The sequence below is a fragment of the Tiliqua scincoides genome, chromosome 3 (genome assembly GCF_035046505.1).
Source record: "Tiliqua scincoides isolate rTilSci1 chromosome 3, rTilSci1.hap2, whole genome shotgun sequence".
NCBI lineage: Eukaryota > Metazoa > Chordata > Lepidosauria > Squamata > Scincidae > Tiliqua > Tiliqua scincoides.
The window spans coordinates 189,926,009-189,948,040 of record NC_089823.1 but is presented as its reverse complement, the minus strand read 5'-3'; the positions used below and the strand labels follow the sequence as shown (position 1 = coordinate 189,948,040).

General features: G+C 44.7%; 1 protein-coding gene across 1 annotated transcript; it reads left to right on the top strand.

The window, feature by feature from the left end:
- Positions 1 to 306: 306 nt before the first annotated feature.
- POLL (DNA polymerase lambda) lies at positions 307 to 20,057 on the top strand. Its single transcript, XM_066619657.1, has 8 exons — positions 307 to 819; positions 1,306 to 1,600; positions 6,412 to 6,586; positions 7,617 to 7,925; positions 11,780 to 11,953; positions 13,985 to 14,113; positions 16,178 to 16,346; positions 18,627 to 20,057. The coding sequence occupies exons 1-8, from the start codon at positions 717 to 719 to the stop codon at positions 18,989 to 18,991; spliced, it is 1,719 nt and encodes a 572-aa protein (XP_066475754.1). The 5' UTR covers positions 307 to 716; the 3' UTR covers positions 18,992 to 20,057.
- The last annotated feature ends 1,975 nt before the right edge of the window (positions 20,058 to 22,032 follow it).

Genomic DNA, 22,032 nt, shown 5'->3' with positions numbered 1-22,032 from the left:
AAAACCAATTTAAACCATTTTTTAAACTCAGTATTCCCATCTTTTTTTCTTTTTTTTTTTTGAAGTAAGGTTAATTCCAGCATCTCAATTGTATTTGTTCCCTTTCAGGAAGCTCCCCTCTTCTCCTTGTGAGTGGAGTGATGCCCTGTTCAAGTTATGGGGTAAATCTGGATTTCAAATCTAGATTTCTCATGATTTTGAGTTTTAGAAGACTCTTCTATTAATCTCTCGAGATACTTGCAATGCTCCAGTGAAAATGAAATATGAAGCAACAAGCTAATGATCTCGTCATGTGTAATAGTTTTTACAAGCAGAATAGGGTGCCATCAGTGACTAGATGCAAGATGGAGCATCTCATAGAAGATAAGTTGCATACTCTAAATCCCCAGCTGAACAGGAGATGCATGGGTTCCAATTATGCTGAGAGAGTTGTCGGTCATTACAATGGCTCATAAGCAAAGGCTACTGGAGACTGAAGCTATCCTGTTCAAATAGGTATGCCAAAGTGTATTACTTCCTTTATTTCCACTTTTAGCTAAAGGTGCTTGTAGGGCTAGGTTATAGCACTCAGGTGACTGTATTTTTAGAGACAGATATCACTCCGGTCTTGAAATTACTGTAGGATACATACAGAATATTACATTTTAAATACTTGTTATCTTTATGAACTTCCACAAAGTTGCTTATTCTGCCTGGGAACAAATCATCCATGTTTCATGGAACCCAAAGGAATTGTCAAAGCTTTTCCCAAACGGAAGAAGGTGAGAGATGATTTACAGATTGCCCCAAAGGTACTGAAAGAAGAAGAAACCAGAAATGGTAAGTGTTCCATTTCTTTCATTTGTTTTTGTGGGACTTAGCCAGGTGAAACTGAGACAAGAATCATGTCTCTGTTATATACACACTATGGGGTAGCTTTATGTGTGAATAGTTTGTTTTGGGAGTAATCATTTAACCTCGGAGAGCCAACCCATGAAAGTATTATGCTTTAGGGCGCAATCCTAACCAACTTCCCAGCACTGACCTCGCCGCAGTTTAGCTCCAGGGTAAGGTAACAAACATTTCCTTACCTTGAAGAGGCTTCCTTGACTGCCTCCTCACTGCAGGATACAGTACACACCACATTGGCACAGCTATGTCAGTACTGTCAAGTTGGTTAGGATTGCGCCCTTAATGTCTTAACTGTGTGTAACAGGCAGCTAGCCTCCACTGCAGAAGTGTTGGCTTCAGACTAACAAATTCCAATAAAGAATAAAACCCATCCCTGCTGTGCTAACTTTCTTTCCCTGTGGCTTTCCTTGGCAGGGTGGTTGAAGCCAATTGTGGCCTACGTATTGCAAGCAGGAATGGGCCTGGCCAGGGCTGAGATATTCCGCAAGCAGATCTTCCAGAATGGGGGGACAGTCTGCAGCCAGCTTTTGCCAAACGTGACTCATGTTATAGTGGATGAAGGCATGGACTGTGACCGGGCCTTTCGGCTTCTCAAACTCACCAAATTACCTCAGGGTTTGCAACTGGTGAAGGCTTCCTGGCTGAGTGCATGTCTTGTAGCTCAGCAGGTCCTGAGTTCTACTGGCTACAGCCTCATTATCCCAGATAAGTAAGGGCCTCTTCTATATGCTCTTTTCATACTGAGATACTATACAATGGGGTATGTAAAAACTTATTTTTCTGCCTGGGATACAGAGAGAGGAAAGAGCTTTACTCAAGGACAGTGGCATAACTAATGAGCATGTAGCCCGGTGCCAAGCTCAGAATGTTGCCCTGGAAGTGATGTCACAACCAGAAGTGATGTCACGCTTGGGCTTTTTTAAAAGTGAAAATTGGGAGAAACCCAGCTCCTCCCCACAGCAGCTTGCCACCCAATTGCTCTGCTGCCTCCCCCCAGTCAGTGGCATAGCTAAGGCACCTATCTGCTATCTGGGGTCAAAGAAGATTTGTAGCCCCCCCCCAACAAAATCAAATTAAGTAAATAAATAAAAAGTGTGCCCCTCATAGGTTCAAGACGCTGTGCTGGGGTGAAGAGAAATGGTTATTCTCCCCTTGCTAAATGTAAGAGGGGCACCATTTGAAAAAGTGCCTTTTACCCAGTTAGCAGGGGTAACTGTATTATGATATTTGGAAATGAGAGCTGACTCATATTAACACCTTATTGATTTCATGCTGTATCATGATAACATGTCATTGCAACATGTCAATAACATGATAATATGTCACTGGCTCTCAGAACAATCAGTCTCATAGGTTGGTTTTGAGTTAAAGAAATTCACTTTTTGTTCCGTAAGGCAATTGTGTTTTCATTTTCTGCTTCATTGACCATAACTTTTGATAGAATACAGATATTCTAATGTGGTTTATTTCATTGCATTCTGCATTAAATTACCTTTCCAATGATATATAACATGATGGTATTATTCATAATACCAAGATTTTCACAATTTTGGTTACTAGAGTCAGGCACAGCTTGTTGGCCCCCCTAAAGCTGGATGCAACTGCTACCTCCTGCACCCCCTTAGCTATGCCACTGCTCAAGGACTTGGTGAGACCACTGGTCTCACCACTTGCTCAAGCAGTGGTGAGACCAAGAAATCCTGATTACTTGTTTGCCACTGACATAAGTTTTTCTGTCAACCCCTATATCCTCAGAACAGAGAGAGATGTAAAATCTTTATTTTGCTTTAATACAAGTCCAAGGTATTTTTAGGTAGAATTATAAGGTCTTGTTATTGATCTACCTGTCCCAGGTGCAACTGGGATCATCTGGGTTGTGGGTAATACAAAGCTCTCTGCAGTTCTTGTCTAGGGCAACTGTGGCATGGAACTAAACTGTGGTTTAAAAAACAAAACAAAAACCCTTTAATAGAGCTGACACTTGGTTGGGGGGTGGGACTTGAGGTGGCTGAGTAGCCGTGTTTTTCTGAGCTTCTGGAAAGCTCTTGGAAAGCACACTATTTCTTCTCAGAATCGCGGGTCTGATGAGATCCGAGGATCAGTGGTCAGGAGAGGCCTTGATCCTACAGATGGTGTACAGTTTTGGAGAAGAAGCGTCCAGCCAGGGACTGTTTTTTCTCCAAGGGAACCCAGCCATCGATGTTGGTGTTGGAGAGGATTCAATGTTGAAATTAAGTCAGAGGCTCCAAGCAGGGAAGGAAGTTGAAAGAAGCAAGTGAGTGTTGTTCCCTTGTGTGTGTCTGGCATTAATTGACTAATTGACTGCCTGATTAAGCTTTTTCTGAGAGAAGGAGGGGCAGGCTTTCCCCCTCCTAGAAGAAGAGGAAGGAGGGGGAGGCTTTCTCTGCTTATTTGTTTGTTGATGTGAGAAGAAGCTTTGGAGATCTGCCACAGTTTGTTATGGAAACATGAGTGCATAACTCTAACTTCATAAATCTAAAATTTGTTGGATTACAAATTAATCGTCTTGGAATACAATTATTGTTGTGGAGTGTTCAGTCTCATTTTCCTGTGGAGAGCTTGTGGAGTGCCTGTGGAGAGCAGCTGGAGACCTGCATTTTTTTGTTTTGCAAAAGTGGTTGATTGTTTACATTCCTTTGATTATCGCCTGGAAAAGAATGCGGTTGACATAGAAACTAATATAAATAACAGAAATAAGATATAAACAACAGAAATAAGAATGTCAGGGACATCTAGTGGACTAAAAAAGATACTACAAGGACAAGAACAGGACTTGACAAGTGAAGTAAGAAGAAAGAAGATATCAGAAGGAAGAAAAAGGATGACAGGAAAAGGAGAGAAAGTTAGGAGATCTTCTGCCCCAGAGTCCAGCTTGGGAAAACTTACACAAGAGGAACTGAAAGGGAAAGAATGGAAGCAGATAATACAAGACAATATAGAGAAATTAGTGGCGATGGGACAGCAACAAGCAAATCTATATCTGCGAGTTCAAGCTAGTTTGGCTGCGTTAACTACACAACTAAATCATCTTAGTATGCAACTTAAAGATGTTATATCCGAATCACATGAGAAAAAAACAAAGGATTTTGGGAAAAGTACTAGAAATGGGAAAGCAACAAGCAAATCGATATTTACAAATCCAAATTTGCCTGGAAATCTCAATTCAACAGACAAATGAGCCTAATACGCAGCAAACAGGAGAGGATCAACAAAAGAGCAAAGAAATGGAAGATAAATCCAAAACACTGGAGATAGGACAAAACAAACAATTGGAAGAGACAATGTTAATGGAGATAGCTTGGAAGATAAAGACTCAAAAGTCACCAGACCAGAAAGGAGCAGAAATACTTCGACTAATTGATGCAGATTGGATTGATCAAGTGAAGGAAGAAGAAATACTTCAACCAACTGACATAGATTGGAATGATCAAGTGAAGGAGATGACTCATCAAGATGTTGATTTAGCAAGAAGAGCAAGTACATTAAACCGTGATCTGTTAAGAGGAATTCATTTGAAATTTATTAGAAAAAAAAGATGGAAAGTTAAAGTCTAGAGAAGAGAAGAGATTTAGCTGGCTATTTAGGTTGGAGACAAGGGAATAGATAAAAAGAAAGACAGTAATGTGTTGATTTTGTATGTTAGAAATTAAAGCTTATTAGATGTCAATGAGAATTTATATAAACTTTATAGGTGATATGTAATATGTATACAAATTTTAGTTAGCTTGATATTAATAGATGCTAGAATTTTAGAGGATAATTTTAATGAATTAGAATTAATTTCAGGTGATACTGTTTTGGATGTTTATGTATTTAGTCATGAGGATATATTAATTTTGGATGTTATAGATAGAGAAATGATATAGGTAATTATTAGGATATTAAAAGTTGTTAGAATAATATGCTAGATATTGGATTATGATATTAATTTTTGTGAGGATTTTATATGCTAGATATTGGAAAGACATGAAGATTCCATTGAAAGATGAATTAATAGAGAAAATAATGAATGTGGAGGAAATGGACAGATTTTTAGAGAGCTTGGATCAACAGTGAAACCGATATAGATTGAGTAATGAAAATTATTTTATGTTTGGTTGAAAATAAAGTTGTAGAAGTATAAGATAGGGCATTTAGATGAATGTATTATATATATGATATATTATATATGATATGATAAATTATAAATGATATTAAGAGGCTAACGTAGAAGAGGAACTGGATTAGGAAATATGTAATGATTTATTAGTTATAGTGATGTATGATATCTTGCACCAATACTATGTTTATGTCTTGTATGTATTGTATTATGTGTTATGTGTGTTTGTTATTTTGTTTTTGGAAAAATTAAAAAAAATAATAAAAAAAGGAAAAAAATAGAGCTGACACTTGGACAGATTAGACACATTGTATAATGACAATTAAGAAATGAATAGTATTGCATCTGCAATGAGATGAGAACAAGTCTGTTTAACGACAGTGATTTTCTGTGTGTTTGAATCAAGCTATGAATCTATCTTCCATCAAATCTCACCCCATCCTTTTTTTTTTGGATATTTGATTATTTTCCATTCTAAGACTTTAAAACATTTATCCATGTCAGAGCATCCATATTAATTTCATAATTCAATTTTTTTACTTGGAGGAAAAAAATATCATTTAAAATTCACTAAGTCCCCAGGATAGTCACTACATTCAAAACATAGAAAACTCCCTCCCACCTGCAACTCTTATATCAAAAACAAATTTTAGTAGGATTTTTATGTTTAGAAGAAGTCTGTACCCTCACAGTTGCAAAAAGAGCTTTAAAATGTGAGGATGCTATTTGCTAAAGTCTGTAATCCTAGAAGAAGGTGTGTTGATGGTGTTTGCAGTAGTGGGGTGAGAGCTGCCTCATGCACTCATGGCCAGGCTTCCTGCCAGTAGCTCATGAGAGCCATCTGCTATTCCACATTTGCATTATCCTGCAACTGAAGTAGGCTACCTAACCAGGCAAAAGTAACTGCGGGAGAAATAAAACACAACCACATCATCTGATACCCCAATCTAACAGATCAGTTAAACATCACTGACTTAGCTATTCAAGCACATCAAAATTCTGGAGAATTTGCCAAGTTTTTTTTTTTTTTTTTTGAGTGTGACACTGGAATTTTTAACAGTGTGTCTGATGCATAGGCAGACTCACTGGCTACTATAAGTAAAAAATGAAAATTCTTGTGAAAAATTCTCAAGAAAAGAGCTTCTTGAGCTTATTCACAGACATGTAATAAAGAGAAGTAGTGGCAGAGCTGTATGTTTAGAGTAAGCCAGGGCAGGTTTGCATTGCCAATTTGGTGAGCTGTGATAGCAGCATACATGGGTGCCTGGACATAGACACTCAGGCACAGAGTTAGTGCATGAGTTGCCCAATCTGATTTTTCTGCTTTCTCAGCCTGCCCTTACAGGTTGGATTGCTTCTAACTTAACGATTATACTTTGTTGTACTCTGATTCTTGACAGGTACTTGGATGTAACGGCCAGTTCAAAGGGACAACCACAATCTCTGGATATGAAGATACAGCCTAACGTGGAAAGTGCAATTGTGAAACTGAAGGTGGAATCACAGACAGAGACCAGTTGTCTGTGCAGCGCAACAAAAGTTTCAGGAGAGCAGGAAGCTAAAGTGGCAGGCCTGGTTAGTGGCGTTCTACTTTTGAACAGCTTTGGGAGGCTGGAGATTTCCTAATAAGGCTAATCCCATGTTCTCTCTATAGCAAGGGAACATTCTGCCTTCGGGATATATTATAACAAATCTTTTTCTCCTAAAATGAAAGATCCCCCTGCTAGGCACATTCTTCACCCAGCAGTCCCTTTTATAGGACTTCTCCAGAATACCTTCTTACATAAGCCTGAATATGTCTCTCCAGCAAATTTGGGTACAAATGAAAAACACTCATATATAAGAGGATGTATAAGGTCATTTGGCAAATTTTTGCATGAACATGCCATTATCTCTGTTTGCAAATCTGTTGAAATTTGTTCTCAGTTCTCTGAAAATATTATTATTACTAGCAGCAGTAGCTTCTTCCAGAAAATGTTGAGGTTCTTGCAAAAGCCTGTTCTGTAAAAGCCCCTACATCTAGTTGCCTTAGATGTCATTCTATCTCCCTAGTTTTATATAATAATGGAATTAGTAGAATATTCATGTGGCAGTGCCTTAAAACCAGAAGACAAAGAGGGCATAACGCTCCCAGTACCAACCTGACTACAAGCATAATGAAGGTGAGTTATTGCTCAACTTCAGAAGTATTTTGTTACTTTAGCTAGTCAATGAAATACAGTACTTAGTGTGTTCATTATGGAATGTTGTTGCCCTCTAGTGGCTGCAAAATGCACAGGAAGAAAAAGTGCCACTACAGTTTAGGCAGCATCTTATTTCTAATGTATCTTCAATGTCCTGAACTTCATAGTTGTCTATAGCATTTGGGCCAGTCTGGAAGTTCAGCCAGGCATGTTTTCTTGGTCATTATAGAGGGTCACTGTAACTGGTGAGGTAATGTGAATAAGCAACTGTTAGTACTGTTTGTTTGCTATTTCTCTCTGGGCCCTGGGTCCTCTCGCTGTGGATCTCAGTGGTCTTTAGTGTTTTAAAATCTTTCACATTGCAATTACTTGGATAAGTGATGTGTTTATTTCATTGCTTCCTGCTTTTTCTTTTTCCAAAGAGGGTCTCTGATGAAGAGGGAAGTGATGGGGAAGAACCTGTCATCACCCCAGGAGAACTGGAAGCTCTGAGGTCAGGCCAAGACCCAAACACTTTGTCAAGAGACTCTTCAGTGGTCCTTCCCGCTGGCAAGTGGGTTTGTGCTCAGTCCTCTGAAAGCAAGAAAATTAATCACAATCAGTGCATTACTGAGATGCTGGAACAGCTCGCAAAAGCTTACTCTGTCCAAGGAGACAAGTGGAGGGCTCTCGGTTACTCCAAAGCCATTAACGCACTCAAGAGCTACCACAAGCCTGTCACCTCTTATCAGGTAACTGGGATAGGTCTTTACTGTAAAGGTAACAAATCCTTTTCATTCTGCATCTCCACTTTGTCCTTGCTGGGAGCAGCTACTGAGTCAATGGAGCAACTGGTCTCTTCTGCCTCAGGCTAGTAGCTCCTGATTGCCTGAGTGTTCTGCAGAGACAGCTAGCTGTTGTGCGGTGCCAACCGGTTGCAAGATCAGAGGACTTTGGGGATTATACCCTGCTTGTCTGCCATTGTTACACTCTTGCTACTTGGGCTACTGTTCAGTGAGAATTTCTACAAGTGAAATTCAGAAATTCAAGAACTTAATGCTACACTTCATTTTAGGGCTTCAGAAAAATATCCTTGTCGGCAACCTTCAGTCTCGAAAGACTATGGTATCGTGCTCTGAATGGTGGTTCTGGAACAGCGTCTAGTGTGGCTGAAAAGGCCGATTCGGGAGTGACAATCCCTTCCACACTGGGAGCAAGTGCAGTCTGTCCCTGGTCTGTCTCCCTGGCTATGGGCCTTCTTTCTTTGCCTCTTTGCCTCAGTCTGTTGGCCAAGTGTCTCTTCAGACTGGGAAAGGCCATGCTGCACAGCCTGCCTCCAAGCACGCCGCTCAGAGGCCAGGGTTTCCCACTTGTTGAGGTCCACTCCTAAGGCCTTCAGATCCCTCTTGCAGATGTCCTTGTATCACAGCTGTGGTCTACCTGTATGGCGCTTTCCTTGCACGAGTTCTCCATAGAGGAGATCTTTTGGGATCCGGCCATCATCCATTCTCATGACATGACCGAGCCAATGCAGGCGTCTCTGTTTCAGCAGTGCATACGTGCTAGGGATTCCAGCATGTTCCAGGACTGTATTGTTTGGAACTTTGTCCTGCCAGGTGATGCTGAGAATGCGTCGGAGGCAGCGCATGTGGAAAGCGTTCAGTTTCCTTGGGTCCCTTTTAGGGAGAAGGGCGGGATATAAATAAAGTTTATTAAGTTTATTATTATTTCCTCTCCTGTTGTGAGTGAAGAGTCCATGACTCGCTGCAGTACAGAAGTGTACTCAGGACGCAAGCTCTGTAGACCTGGATCTTGGTATGTTCCATCAGCTTCTTGTTGGACCAGACTCTCTTTGTGAGTTTGGAAAACGTGGTGGCTGCTTTACTGATCCATTTGTTTAGCTCAATATTGAGAGATAGAGTGTCGGAGATCGTTGAGCCAAGGTACACAAAGTCCTGGACAACCTCCAGTTCATGCGCAGATTGTAATGCAGGGAGGTGAGCCCACATCCTGAACCATGACCTGTGTTTTCTTAAGGCTGATCGTCAGTCCAAAATCTTGGCAGACCTTGCTAAAACGATCCATGAGCTGCTGAAGATCTTTGGCAGAGTGGGTAGTGACAGCAGCATCGTCGGCAAAGAGGACGTCACGCAGACATTTCAGCTGGACTTTGGACTTTGCTCTCAGTCTGGAGAGGTTGAAGAGCTTTCCGTCTGATCTGGTCCAGAGATAGATGCCTTCTGTTGCAGTTCCAAAGGCCTGCTTCAGCAGGACAGTGAAGAAAATTCCAAACAAGATTGGTGCAAGAACACAGCCCTGCTTCACTCCACTTCCGATGTCATAGGGGTCTGATGTGGAGCCATCAAAGACAACAGTGCCCTTCATGTCCTTGTGGAAAGATCTGATGATGCTGAGGAGCCTGGGTGGACATCCGATCTTGGGGAGAATCTTGAAGAGGCTGTCCCTGCTGACCAGGTCGAAAGCCTTCGTGAGATCTATGAAGGCTATAAAGAGTGGCTGTTGTTGATCCCTGCATTTCTCCTGCAGTTGTCTAAGGGAGAATAACAGGTGGTGGACCTGTTGGCTCGGAATCTGCACTGCAATTCTGGATAAATGCTCTCTGCAAGTACCTGGAGCCTCTTTAGTGCAACTCGGGCAAACAACTTTCCTACAATGCTAAGGAGAGAGATGCCACGGTAATTGTTGCAGTCACTCCTGTCGCCTTTGTTCTTGTACAGCGTGATGATGTTTGCATCCCTCATGTCTTGAGGTACTCCACCTTCCCTCCAGCAGAGACAGAGGATTTCATGCAGCTCAGTGACGATGATCTCTTTGCAGCACTTTAGGACTTCAGCAGGGATGCTGTCTTTTCCAGGTGCCTTGCGAAAGGTAAGGGAGTCCAGGGCCACGTGAAGTTCTTCTAGGGTTGGTTCACTGTCAGGCTCCTCCAGCACAGGCAGGCACTCAATGTTGTTCAGCGCTTCTTCGGTGACTACATTTTCTCTGGAATATAGCTCAGAGTAGTGCTGCACCCAGTGTTCCATCTGCTGTGCCTGATCCTGGATGACCTTGCCTGTGGCAGACTTCAGAGGGGCAATTTTCTTCTGCGTTGGACCTAGGGCCTGCTTGATACTGTCATACTTCCCCTTGATGTTGCCCGTGTCAGCTGTTATCTGTATCTGGGAGCAGAGCTGGAGCCAGTAGTCATTAGCACATCTCCTGGCAGTCTGCTGGACTTTGCTGCGAGCAGTTCAGAGGACCTGCAGGTTACCTCACTGGGACAGGCCTTGTATGCTGCTTGACCTATTCTCTTTTCCTCAATGACTGGTGTCAACTCCTCAGAGTGGGCTTCAAACCAGTCTGCCATCTTGTTGGTCTTCTTACCAAATATGGACAAAGCGTTGTTGTAAATGGCATTCTTGAAATGTTCCCACTGTTGGATGCATTTGCATCAGCCGGGCCTGGAAGAGATTCCTCAAGCGCTCGTGCAAATTCCTCCACTTTTCTCTGATCCCTGGTCTTGCTGGTATCAATGCGAGGTCTTCCTTCCTTTTTTGTGTGGTACAGTTGTTTTGTTTGCAGTTTCACTCTGCTGCACACCAGGGAGTGGTCAGTGTCACAGGCAGCACCCTGATAACTGCGTGTGATCTTGATGCTGGGAAGGCTGGAGCGTCTGGTGAGAATCAGGTCGAGCTGGTGCCAGTGCTTTGATCTTGGATGTCTCCAAGAGACTCTATGTTGGGGCTTTGTGTTGAAGAACGTGTTGCTGACACAGAGACCGTGATGACACAAAACTCTAGCAGGCGTTGGCCATTTTTGTTCATCTTCCCAGTGCCGAACTGACCTAAGCAAGTGGGCCACGAACTGTTATCAGCACCAACTCTAGCATTGAAATCGCCGAGGATGAACAATGGCTCTTTTACGGGGATCTTCTTGATAGTAGTGGCCAGGTCATCATAGAATTTGTCTTTGGCTTCTGCTGGAGACGACAGAGTCGTGCATAAGCACTGATGAGAGTGACAGGTCCTGCTGATGACTGGAGCTGCAGGGACAAAATTCTTTCACTTCCCACAGTAGGTGGGATGATGGATTTCAGCAGGGTATTTCTGACCGGAAAGCCAACACCATGTTCCCTGGTTTCGTTTGGTGGTTTTCCCTGCCAGAAAAATGAGAAATTTCTCTCCTTGACAGATCCGGAATCTGGCAGCCTAGTCTCTTGAAGGGCGACGATGTCCATCTGCAGTCTGCTCAGCTCCATGTCGATGACAGCTGTTTTGCGTGCGTCTTCTATTCATTTTAGGGCTTCAGAAAAATATAGGAATGTGATAAAATAGTAAAGAGAAGGTATGAGACTATGACTTGTAGCCAGAAAATACAAAGCACAGGATTTTGTTTGCAGAGATTTAATCATCTCCAAATTCTTATTTGAGAAGTGGGCTTCTGAAGAGTGATGTTGGTGTTAACAAGTTGGAAACACCTCAGGCATAAAAGGTTATTTGAAAGCTGAAGTTAGACATGGACAGGCTAGTACTATATAACATTTCAGTTATGAATCAAACTTGCAGCCCTTTCTCTAACCAACCATCTCTTTTCGGGTTTCTTCTAGGAAGCCTGTAAGATTCCTGGAATAGGGAAGCAGATGGCAGAAAAAATTATGGAGATCCTGGAGAGTGGGCACCTTCGAAAGCTGGACCACATAAGTGAGAATGTATCGATAATGGAAGTGTTTTCCAATATCTGGGGAGTAGGAGTGAAGACAGCTCAAATGTGGTACCAGCAGGTATTTTTTTCTCTCCTCTTTGTAGCAGTTGTAGTTATTGCTGTATGGTTTCCAGTTTTGTTTGTACTGTGGCACCCAGATTTGACCTCTATAAGGCACTGTATCTGAGTTTGCACCTTATTGTCTTGAACAACCTTATGCATGTTTACTTGGAAATCAATCACATTGTGTGCTGTGGGGCTTACTCCCAGGTAAGTGTGACTAGGATTGCAACCTTGGCATCAAGAATAACTACTAATATGCTAGAGGGGTATCACTGCTGGTCTACCTACAGCAGGTGTCTTGTCAGAGAAGTTGGAGATCTGAAACAGAACACATTAAGCAGCAAGTCTCTCCTGTGGATAGAATGGATAGAGAGATGCTTTTTTGCTCTGACACAACACCAGAACCAAGGTACATCCACTAAAATACATCCAGGCCACACCTGGAGTATTGTGTCCAGTTCTGGTCGCCGCATCTCAAAAAAGACATAGTGGAAATGGAAGAGGTGCAAAAGAGAGCAACTAAGATGATTACTGGGCTAGGGAACCTTCCTTATGAGAAAAGGCTATGGCGTTTGGGCCTCTTCAGCCTAGAAAAGAGGTGCCTGAGGGGGGACATGATTGAGACATACAAAATTATGCAGGGGATGGACAGAGTGGATAGAGAGATGCTCTTTACACTCTCACATAACACCAGAACCAGGAGACATCCACTAAAATTGAGTGTTGGGAGAGTTAGAACAGACAAAAGAAAGTATTTCTTTACTCAGCGTGTGGTTGGTCTGTGGAACTCCTTGCCACAGGATGTGGTGATGGCATCTGGCCTGGACGCCTTTAAAAGGGGATTGGACACGTTTCTGAAGGAAAAATCCATTATGGGTTACAAGCCATGATGTGTATGTGCAACCTCCTGATTTTAGAAATGGGCTATGTCAGAATGGCAGATGCAAGGGAGGGCACCAGGATGAGGTCTCTTGCTATCTGGTGTGCTCCCTGGGGCATTTGGTGGGCCGCTGTGAGATACAGGAAGCTGGACTAGATGGGCCTATGGCCTGATTCAGTGGGTCTGTTCTTAAGAACATAAGAACATTTGGTGTTCTTATGTTCTTAAAATTGAGTGTCGGGAGAGTTAGGACAGACAAAAGAAAATATTTCTTCACTCAGTGTGTACAGACTGTGGAACTCCTTACTACAGGATGTAGTGATGGCATCTGGCCAAGATGCCTTTAAAAAGAGATTGGACAAATTTCTGGAAGAAAAGTCCATCATGGGTTACAAGCCATGATGTGTATGTGCAACCTCCAGATTTTAGAAATGGGCTACGTCAGAATGTCAGATGCAAGGGAGGGCATCAGGATGCAGGTCTCTTGTCATCTTTTGTGCTCCCTGAGGCATTTGGTGGGCCACTGTAAGACACAGGAAGCTGGACTAGATAGGCCTATGACCTGATCCAGCAGGGCTGTTCTTATGGCTATTCTTGCCATATCTCAGGTTGGAGGAAGAGGAAACTATGGGCATTGTGACCTCCGTGGTCCAAGTCAATATCTCTCAACTATGAATGCATGAAGTGAATTTTAAGAAAAGCTGTTGTGTGATTTATTTGTGTGTTTGGAGTTTTGCAGAGCATATGTTGATCCACACAGTGGATATGATGATGCTACTTACCCTTTTCATTGTCAGTGGTCATGTTGTGTCATGCCTAATTGTATCACCCTGAGCTCTTCATGGTTTTTTATTGCAAAGGCCTATCACCATTTCAGTTCACCTTTCTTCTCTAGGAACACCATCACCATATGTTTTTTGTGTTACCCTGATTGATCCCAGCAATGGTTTGAAGATGTGAGTGGCACCGTATCACCACTATAGGTCAGCTGCAAGCACTAGGCTGAAGATAGGGCAATAAAATAAGGAAACTTACTGAGATTTATCATTTCATTCCTACAATATCAATGTCAAGGTTGGGGTTCCATACAAATGCAAACAGTATCTCTTAGTGGGTACTACCAGAAGCAAAGTTCCTCTACCCAAGTTTTCTGTACACTTTGTTTAGGGCTTCCGCAGTCTGGATGATATTCGTGCTAAGGCTTCTCTCACCAGCCAGCAGGTCATTGGCTTGAAGCACTATGAGGACTTCTTGGAGCGCATGCCACGGGAAGAAGCTGCAGAAATTGAACAAACTGTGAGTACCCCTGTTCTGTGTCAGCACTGCTAATATACAGTCACATGACACACTTCATCAAAGCGTCATATTATTAAGAATAATTATATGCCACTTTTCATTCAAAAAAAGTTCACAAAGCAAATGAAAGGTAACGATGATTCCTTGCCCCAAAGGGGTTTACAATCTCAAAAAGATACACCAGCAGCAGCCACTGGAAAAGATTATTGGTTGGGATTAAGAGGGCAGTTGCTACCTCCCTACTAAATATCAGAGAATGACCACTTTCAAAGGTGCATCTTTGCCCATTTCCTTCTAAGAGCTGTATTGCTGAACGTATCAGAGATAATGGCTATTAGGGAGAGCCAGAGATGGCTATTGGGGAATGTCTGCTTCTTCCCGAATGAGCAATGTTAACATGAAGTCTCCCTTGGTTGGACTTCCTGGCTGTGGAAAGGAGAGGGGCAATGCAAAAAAGAACAGGGAGCACAACTGCTGCTAGTTTTGCCCTCTTTCCATGTTGATGAATTGCTCCATACCATGTTTTGCAAGAACTGTAAGCTTGCTGCTAACCTTCTTTATAGCTAACCTAGAATTCAGCCTGCCTCACCTGCATTCCTTTTCCTAAACCTCTGCTGTAACTGGCAGCTTCCGTTGTTTGTTTTTAAATTCCCAACCTGTTATGCAAGTTCTTCCATAAAGGACTCTCAGGACTGCCTTATGGCAGGGCAGCAGTGTGAAAGTACTTTATGGATCTTTGTGATGCACTTCATGGTGGGAAAAGAAAGACTTTGCTAGCCTTCCAAGGAAGTACTTTTTCCTTCTCTTTATGGGTTTGGCCAGAATCATGCCCTGGACTTGTAAAGGCCATAGGCTCCTAATCAACATGTTTTGAGCTTGCGTTGTGAGTTGTAGGCTCATGAACCTAAGCCACCAGGGCCTTTTTCATTGCTCCCCTGTATGCTGACATTGCCATGGTAGCATTGGGCAGCGCAATGCTGTCACTCAGTCACAGTGCCTGCCCCTGAAGAATACATAGTTGCCAGGTGGGGCATTGCCCCCTGTGAAAGATTAAAGCTCTTTTGGGAGCCTTAGCCCTTGGGAGTGGGCCTATTGTGGGTTTGATGGGATTACCCATCTCTTGCCCACCTCTGGAAGAGATGAGAGAATGAGTGGATTAGCTGCTGTCTGTATGAGATCCAAGGTGCTGAGCTACGACAGTGCAGGACAGGCTGCTTTCAAGAAAACTTCATTGAGGATGTGAAAGGGCCAGTGGGGGCAGATCTACATTAGAAAAGCCGAGGGTATTCCAAATGTGGCAGGGCAAAGGTTAATGGGTTTATCCCTCACTAATGAAGGATGATCCTGGAGATTGACATGAGGCACTCACTTCCAAAATGGCTCCCCCACCACCACCCTCTATGTTGTGAAATAGTCTTTGTTGATGTTAAGATGGATGATTGGCACCATAATACCCATAATCCTGTACACTGAAGTCATCTTCAAATGCTTCTTAAATGAAGCCATCAGAGTTTTGCCCATATAGGGAAGCTGCTGGATAAGGAACTTGTCTTCTTTGGTTACAGGCCTGTTGAGTTTGGGTTCCATCTCTTAGCCTATTTCTAGGACATGACTGGAAATTGAGAAGTTGGGCTCCCCCACGGCTAGTGTGAACTTCTGAAATGTCAAACCTGAAGAAAGATAGTACCAGAGCCAGCCTGCCCACTTTTCTCAAGATCCAAGTTAGATCCAAGCAATCACCAAAGTTGGATTGCTCTCAGGCTTGATCCTGTCTTACTAGGCCACAGACCTTGCAGCTGGTTCTTCTTTTTTTCTTCCAGTCTAAAAGACTGTAGAAAAGATTTCCCTATTCATTCCCTTTGCACTTGGCTTCATCACAGATTTCCTGCTAGACCCATAGCTTTAAACCATTCATGTACCTATCTGGGTTTTTGGTAATTTGCAGTCTGATAGCAACAGTCTTTCCAAATCATGGGGTGTTAACTTCCTAGAGTGAATAACAAAGTGAGTAACAAAGTGAATGAGCAAAGATGTTGAATCTCTCTAAACTGTCTTTCCTTGGAGGTGAGAGAAGCAGCCCAGTCTATCAAACCTGGTCTGGTGTGTATGGCTTGTGGATCATTCCGGCGGGGAAAGCCCACTTGTGGAGATGTGGATGTGCTGGTGACTCATCCAGATGGGCAGTCTCATCAAGGCGTATTCAGCAAGTTGCTTGACAGGCTCCGGAGAACTGGTATGGACTGCAAAATGGTGGTGGGGGCACACTTTTGCATTCTTAGAAGCTCTTTGAAATAGGAAGAATAGGCATGAATAGTGGTCACTTGTGATGCCATGTTGAGTTGATCTTGACAGTTCATCTTGGTGTTAAACAACATTGTTGGATGCCTCACTGGAAGGACCCACCATCCCCCCTTCCTGAACACAAGGATAGAGAACATGGTGTTGACTTGTTTACTTGCAAGAAGGGCTTTAATAAGAAGGCCTGCTCTCTGCCTGCCCACCTCCGGAGCTGCTCACTGCCCGCCTTCCCCCTGCCCCGGAACACCTCCTCCCCGCCTCCGCCTCACCCACCCCAGAGCCTTGCGTCGGCTGGGATCAGCCGACATGAGGCTTGATCCCTCCAGCGGCACAGAGGCTGAATTCAGCCTCTGCGGGCCAGCACGCCTCCACATGTCAGCCTGACTGACTCACGAGGAGGCCCAAGGGCACCTCAGGATTGTGCCCCAAGAGGCCTACATGCTACTGACTAAGAGGCTACATGCTACATGCTGATTTAGCTATTCACTTTCATTCTTTGCCCCAAGATACATGAGCAAGTGAGCTGTCCTCTCCAATCAGACCTTTGGTGAGAGTTTGGTCTTTCTCTTCTCCATAGTACAGGGGCTGCTTGAGTTATGAACATCTGACTTATGAACATCCTCAGAGATGAAGTTCTAATAATAATAATAATAATAAATATTACACAGTATATAGACACCAGTTTGCACATCTGAACAAGTTCACACATGCATTTGATAGAGATCTGTGTTGATTTGTGATAATTTCTCAAGCTGCTTCTGGCTCTAAGTGAGTTGCAGATCTGATCTGGCAAGCAAAAGGAGAAAGAGAAGAGAAAGAGAAAGCAGCAGAAGAGAAAAAGATGGAGGCAGGAGGAGAAAGTGGAAGGGGTAGCTATCTTATGGGTTAAATGGCTTTTGTGGGTTAGTATGAAGACCTAATAACATTAATAATATTGAAAATGCATTCTGAATTCCAAACAACCAATTACAAACAAACCAGTGGTGTATCTGGGGGCAAGGGGGCAAGTGCCCCAGGCACCTGGTGTGGGAGGGCGTTGCCTTAACCCACTCCCCCCTGCTACCAAATTTTTGGCGTGGTTGGGAACTGCGCCGACAGTGGCTGTGGGAACGCAGCCACTGTCTGCACAGTTCCGCACCGATCTGAAGGCCTCCCTCTTCTCCTTAACTTTCTTTAAAGAGAAGAAGAAGAGGGCGACTCTCAGATCGATGGGGAACTGCGCCAACAAGTGGCTGCACTGAAGGCACTGTCGGCATGGTTTCTGACTGCATCTGAGGGCCACCCTCTTCTCCTCCCTTTAAAGCAGGAGTCTCTCAACTTTTCGACCAAAGGGCCGCATCAAATATCTGGCACAGTGTTGAGGGCCAGAAAAAAAATATATAAAATTTAAATAAATACATAGAGATGGAACTTAGATGAATGAGTAAATGAATGAATGGGCTCAAATGCCCAGGATTTCTCCAAGCACCAACACAGCCCAAGAAATGAAGCACACACTTAAATGGACCCCCATTCCCTCTTCCCCACAAGCACAACTGTGGTTGTGTTTGGTCAACTCCATCAGAGCTCTTTGGCGCTGCTTGAAGTGATGCCCAGCAGGCAAGCACTGCTTCTAGCAGCTGCTTCCGGGAGGCTAGAAGTGGCACTCACCTCCTGGGTGATGCTTCTGTGGAGCCCTTCACGCCACTAGCAGTTGCGAAATGGTCCATCAGAGCCTGAGCTGCCTCCTTCCTCCCTCCTACTTTTAAAAGGGGGAAAGGAGGAGGCGGCACAGAAGTAATTGTGGTGATGCAATGATGTCACTGCAATTACTTCTGGGTCAGGGGGTGGTAGATGGGGGGGTGGTGGTCCCTGGCAAGAAAAGCACCAGGACTGCCACTGAAACAAACTTCTCTGCCAAACCACCCCTTTTGTAAGTAGGGGACTTCCTGCACCGGCATAGCTAAGCCCTTATGTTCTTTTTGGAAGGATATCCTTTGATGGACTGGAATGCTAGTAATCATTATAAGAGTAGTTCAAAACACAATATACAGTGCTCTAAATGCTGGTGGTCTCTCTTAGGAACATCCCCACCAATGATATTTGTTAGGCACTGGTGCTAGTAAGCAGGTAGCCTCCTAGCACAGGTTTGCAGCCAGGTGAGGAGAGATTATAGTTCTTTTCGATATTCTAAGCAACTTGCCTTTCTCTCCCTGACTTGTGCCTTTTCCCTCAGGCTTTCTCACTGATGACTTAGTAAGTCAGGAGGACAATGGAAACCAGAAGAAGTATTTGGGAGTCTGCCAACTGCCAGGCCCAAGCCGTCTACACCGCCGTCTTGACATCATTGTGGTGCCCTACAGTGAGTTTGCTTGTGCCTTGCTCTACTTCACAGGCTCAGCTCACTTCAACCGCTCCATGCGAGCTCTTGCCAAGACCAAGGGCATGAGTCTGTCGGAGCATGCCCTCAGTAGTGGTGTAGTGCGTGGACCTGGTGGCCTCAAAACAGTGTCTGGTCTTGCTCTTTCCACTCCCACTGAGAAGGATGTGTTCATTTGTCTAGGGCTTCCCTACCGGGAGCCACATGAGAGGGACTGGTGATGGGAGGACACAGTCCCAGTTGATGCTTGATGAATGTTGTGTCTGTTTGCGGCTCACCTAGTTCCTTCTAGCTTATACACACTTGCCTGATTTCCTTGGCATATATTTGTGGGTACCAAAGGTGGGGCTTCTGTGAGCAGTGGATTCTTTTCTGTGCTGCTGTGTATTGAGCTTCTTGTCTGGGAAAAGCTCAAGGTTCTGGATGTACCGTATTTTTCGCTCCATAAGACGCACCTGACCATAAGACGCACCTAGTTTTTAGAGGAGAAAAACAAGGAAAAAAATATTCTGAACCAAATAGTGTAATAAAATATTTAATAAACTATAACAGAATAACATTTGAACCACATAAAGTGAACAGTAGTCAACAGTGGCATTAAGAACCATTATCACTGTCATTAACAAATGGAGAGACTTAAAGGTTTGAGCACTCTAGTTTTCTGGAAACACCAAGAACTCATCATCGCTAGAGTCAGAATTTATGAAGCTCACAAAAGCAGGTGCACACAAATAGGGGATCACATTATCTTTCTGCTACAATGATGTTCTGCCAAATTCCAATCCACTGGGCCTCGTGCCCGCTTAAGGCTGATCAGTCCCCCTTGTGCAACTCACCAGTGCAGCAAGCAAAAATGAGTCCAGTTCCAGTCCACAGATGCCAAGTAAATCAGTCCCATCATTCAGAGTTACCAAATCAGAGTCCAGAGCCAATAAGCCAAATTACAGTCCAAGGTCAGGTTCCAGGTAGGTCAGTTAAATCCATCAGGGTATCCAAGTCCAGTCACAATCCACAGTCAGATTCCAAATTCAATAAACCCAGTCAGTCTCCTCCCCTACCTCCAACCTGCACTCCTTCAAAACCCACAAACCCTTTCTGCCTCTGGTACTCCTTATATCCCTGAGGGCCCTATTGCCTTCCAGTGGCTGCAGCTGTGCAGCACACTCTGCTGGATGCCCAGGCCTTACCCTTAAAGGGGCCACTGCTGACACCACATCTACCTCCTCACCAGATCTTCCTGGATTCCAATACAAGGGGGGGGGGAGCAGATCTCTATACAGACCAGTGCAAAAACAGGGGAAAGGTGTGGGGGAGGTAAGATCTTTGTATAGGCATCACAGCAAGACCAGTGCAAAACCCCTTGCACACAGAACCAACAGATGGAAGTGGCGGGGGGGGGGGTGCAGATCTCCATACATACCAGTTCAAAAGCAGGAAGAAAGTGTGGGGCAGGTAAGATCTCTGTATAGGCATCACAGCAAGACCATTGCAAAACCCCTTGCACACAGAACCAACAGATGGAAGTGGGGGGGGGGGTGCAGATCTCCATACATACCAGTGCAAAAGCAGGGGAAAAGTGTGGGGCAGGTAAGATCTCTGTATAGACATCACAGCAAGACCATTGCAAAACCCCTTGCACACAGAACCAACAGATGGAAGTGGGGGGGGGGAGCGCAGATCTCCATACATAGCAGTGCAAAAGCAGGGGAAAAGTGTGGGGCAGGTAAGATCTCTGTATAGGCATCACAGCAAGACCATTGCAAAACCCCTTGCACACAGAACCAACAGATGAAAGTGGGGGGGGGGGGTGAAGATCTCCATACATACCAGTGCAAAAGCAGGGGAAAAGTGTGGGGCAGGTAAGATCTCTGTATAGACATCACAGCAAGACCATTGCAAAACCCCTTGCACACAGAACCAACAGATGGAAGGTGGGGGGGGGGCGCAGATCTCCATACATAGCAGTGCAAAAGCAGGGGAAAAGTGTGGGGCAGGTAAGATCTCTGTATAGACATCACAGCAAGACCATTGCAAAACCCCTTGCACACAGAACCAACAGATGGAAGGTGGGGGGGAGCGCAGATCTCCATACATAGCAGTGCAAAAGCAGGGGAAAAGTGTGGGGCAGGTAAGATCTCTGTATAGGCATCACAGCAAGACCATTGCAAAACCCCTTGCACACAGAACCAACAGATGAAAGTGGGGGGGGGGGTGAAGATCTCCATACATACCAGTGCAAAAGCAGGGGAAAAGTGTGGGGCAGGTAAGATCTCTGTATAGACATCACAGCAAGACCATTGCAAAACCCCTTGCACACAGAACCAACAGATGGAAGGTGGGGGGGGGCGCAGATCTCCATACATACCAGTGCAAAAGCAGGGGAAAGGTAAGTCAGCCCCAGTAGATCCAATGGGGCTCACTCCCAGGGATGAGTGGACGGGAGAAAAGCCTGCCAGCGCCTCCTCTCCCAGGGAGGAGCCCGTCTCAGTCCCTGGGCTCACTCCCTAGGCTCGCTCCCTGGGCTCACAAGCCTGCCAGGGGCTCACTCCTAGGGATGCGTGGACTGGAGAGAAGCCCGCGATTGACTCATTTCGCCTGGAGATGGACTGGTAGCTCGAGGATCGACATAATGAGCACCCCTGCTCTAGGGGCTTGCTCAGCAAGACTGCCATCCCACCCACGCTTTCCTGGGAGTGAGCCCCAGTGACTCTGAGACTTACTTCTGAGTAGACACGTGGGCTTTCTCAGCGAGCCTGCCATCCCCCCCCTTTCCTGGGAGTGAGTCCCAGTGACTCTGAGACTTACTTCTGAGTAGACACATGGGCTTTCGCAGCAAGCCTGCCATCCCACCCACCCCCCCCCCCCCCCGCTTTCCTGGGAGTGAGCCCCAGTGAGTCTGAGACTTACTTCTGAGTAGACACCTGGGCTTGCCAAGCGAGCCTGCCACCCCACCCCCGCTTTCCTGGGAGTGAGCCCCAGTGACTCTGAGACTTACTTCTGAGTAGACACATGGGCTTTCGCAGCGAGCCTGCCATCCCACCCACCCACCCCCGCTTTCCTGGGAGTGAACCCCAGTGACTCTGAGACTTACTTCTGAGTAGACACGCGGGCTTGCTCAGCAAGACTGCCACCCCACCCACGCTTTCCTGGGAAGCGGAGCCGAGCAGAGCGGGCAGGGGGCGGGGCCGGGGGTGGAGTTTTGTTTTTTTTTTGCAGTATTCGCTCCATAAGACGCACACACTTTTCCCCCCACTTTTGGGGG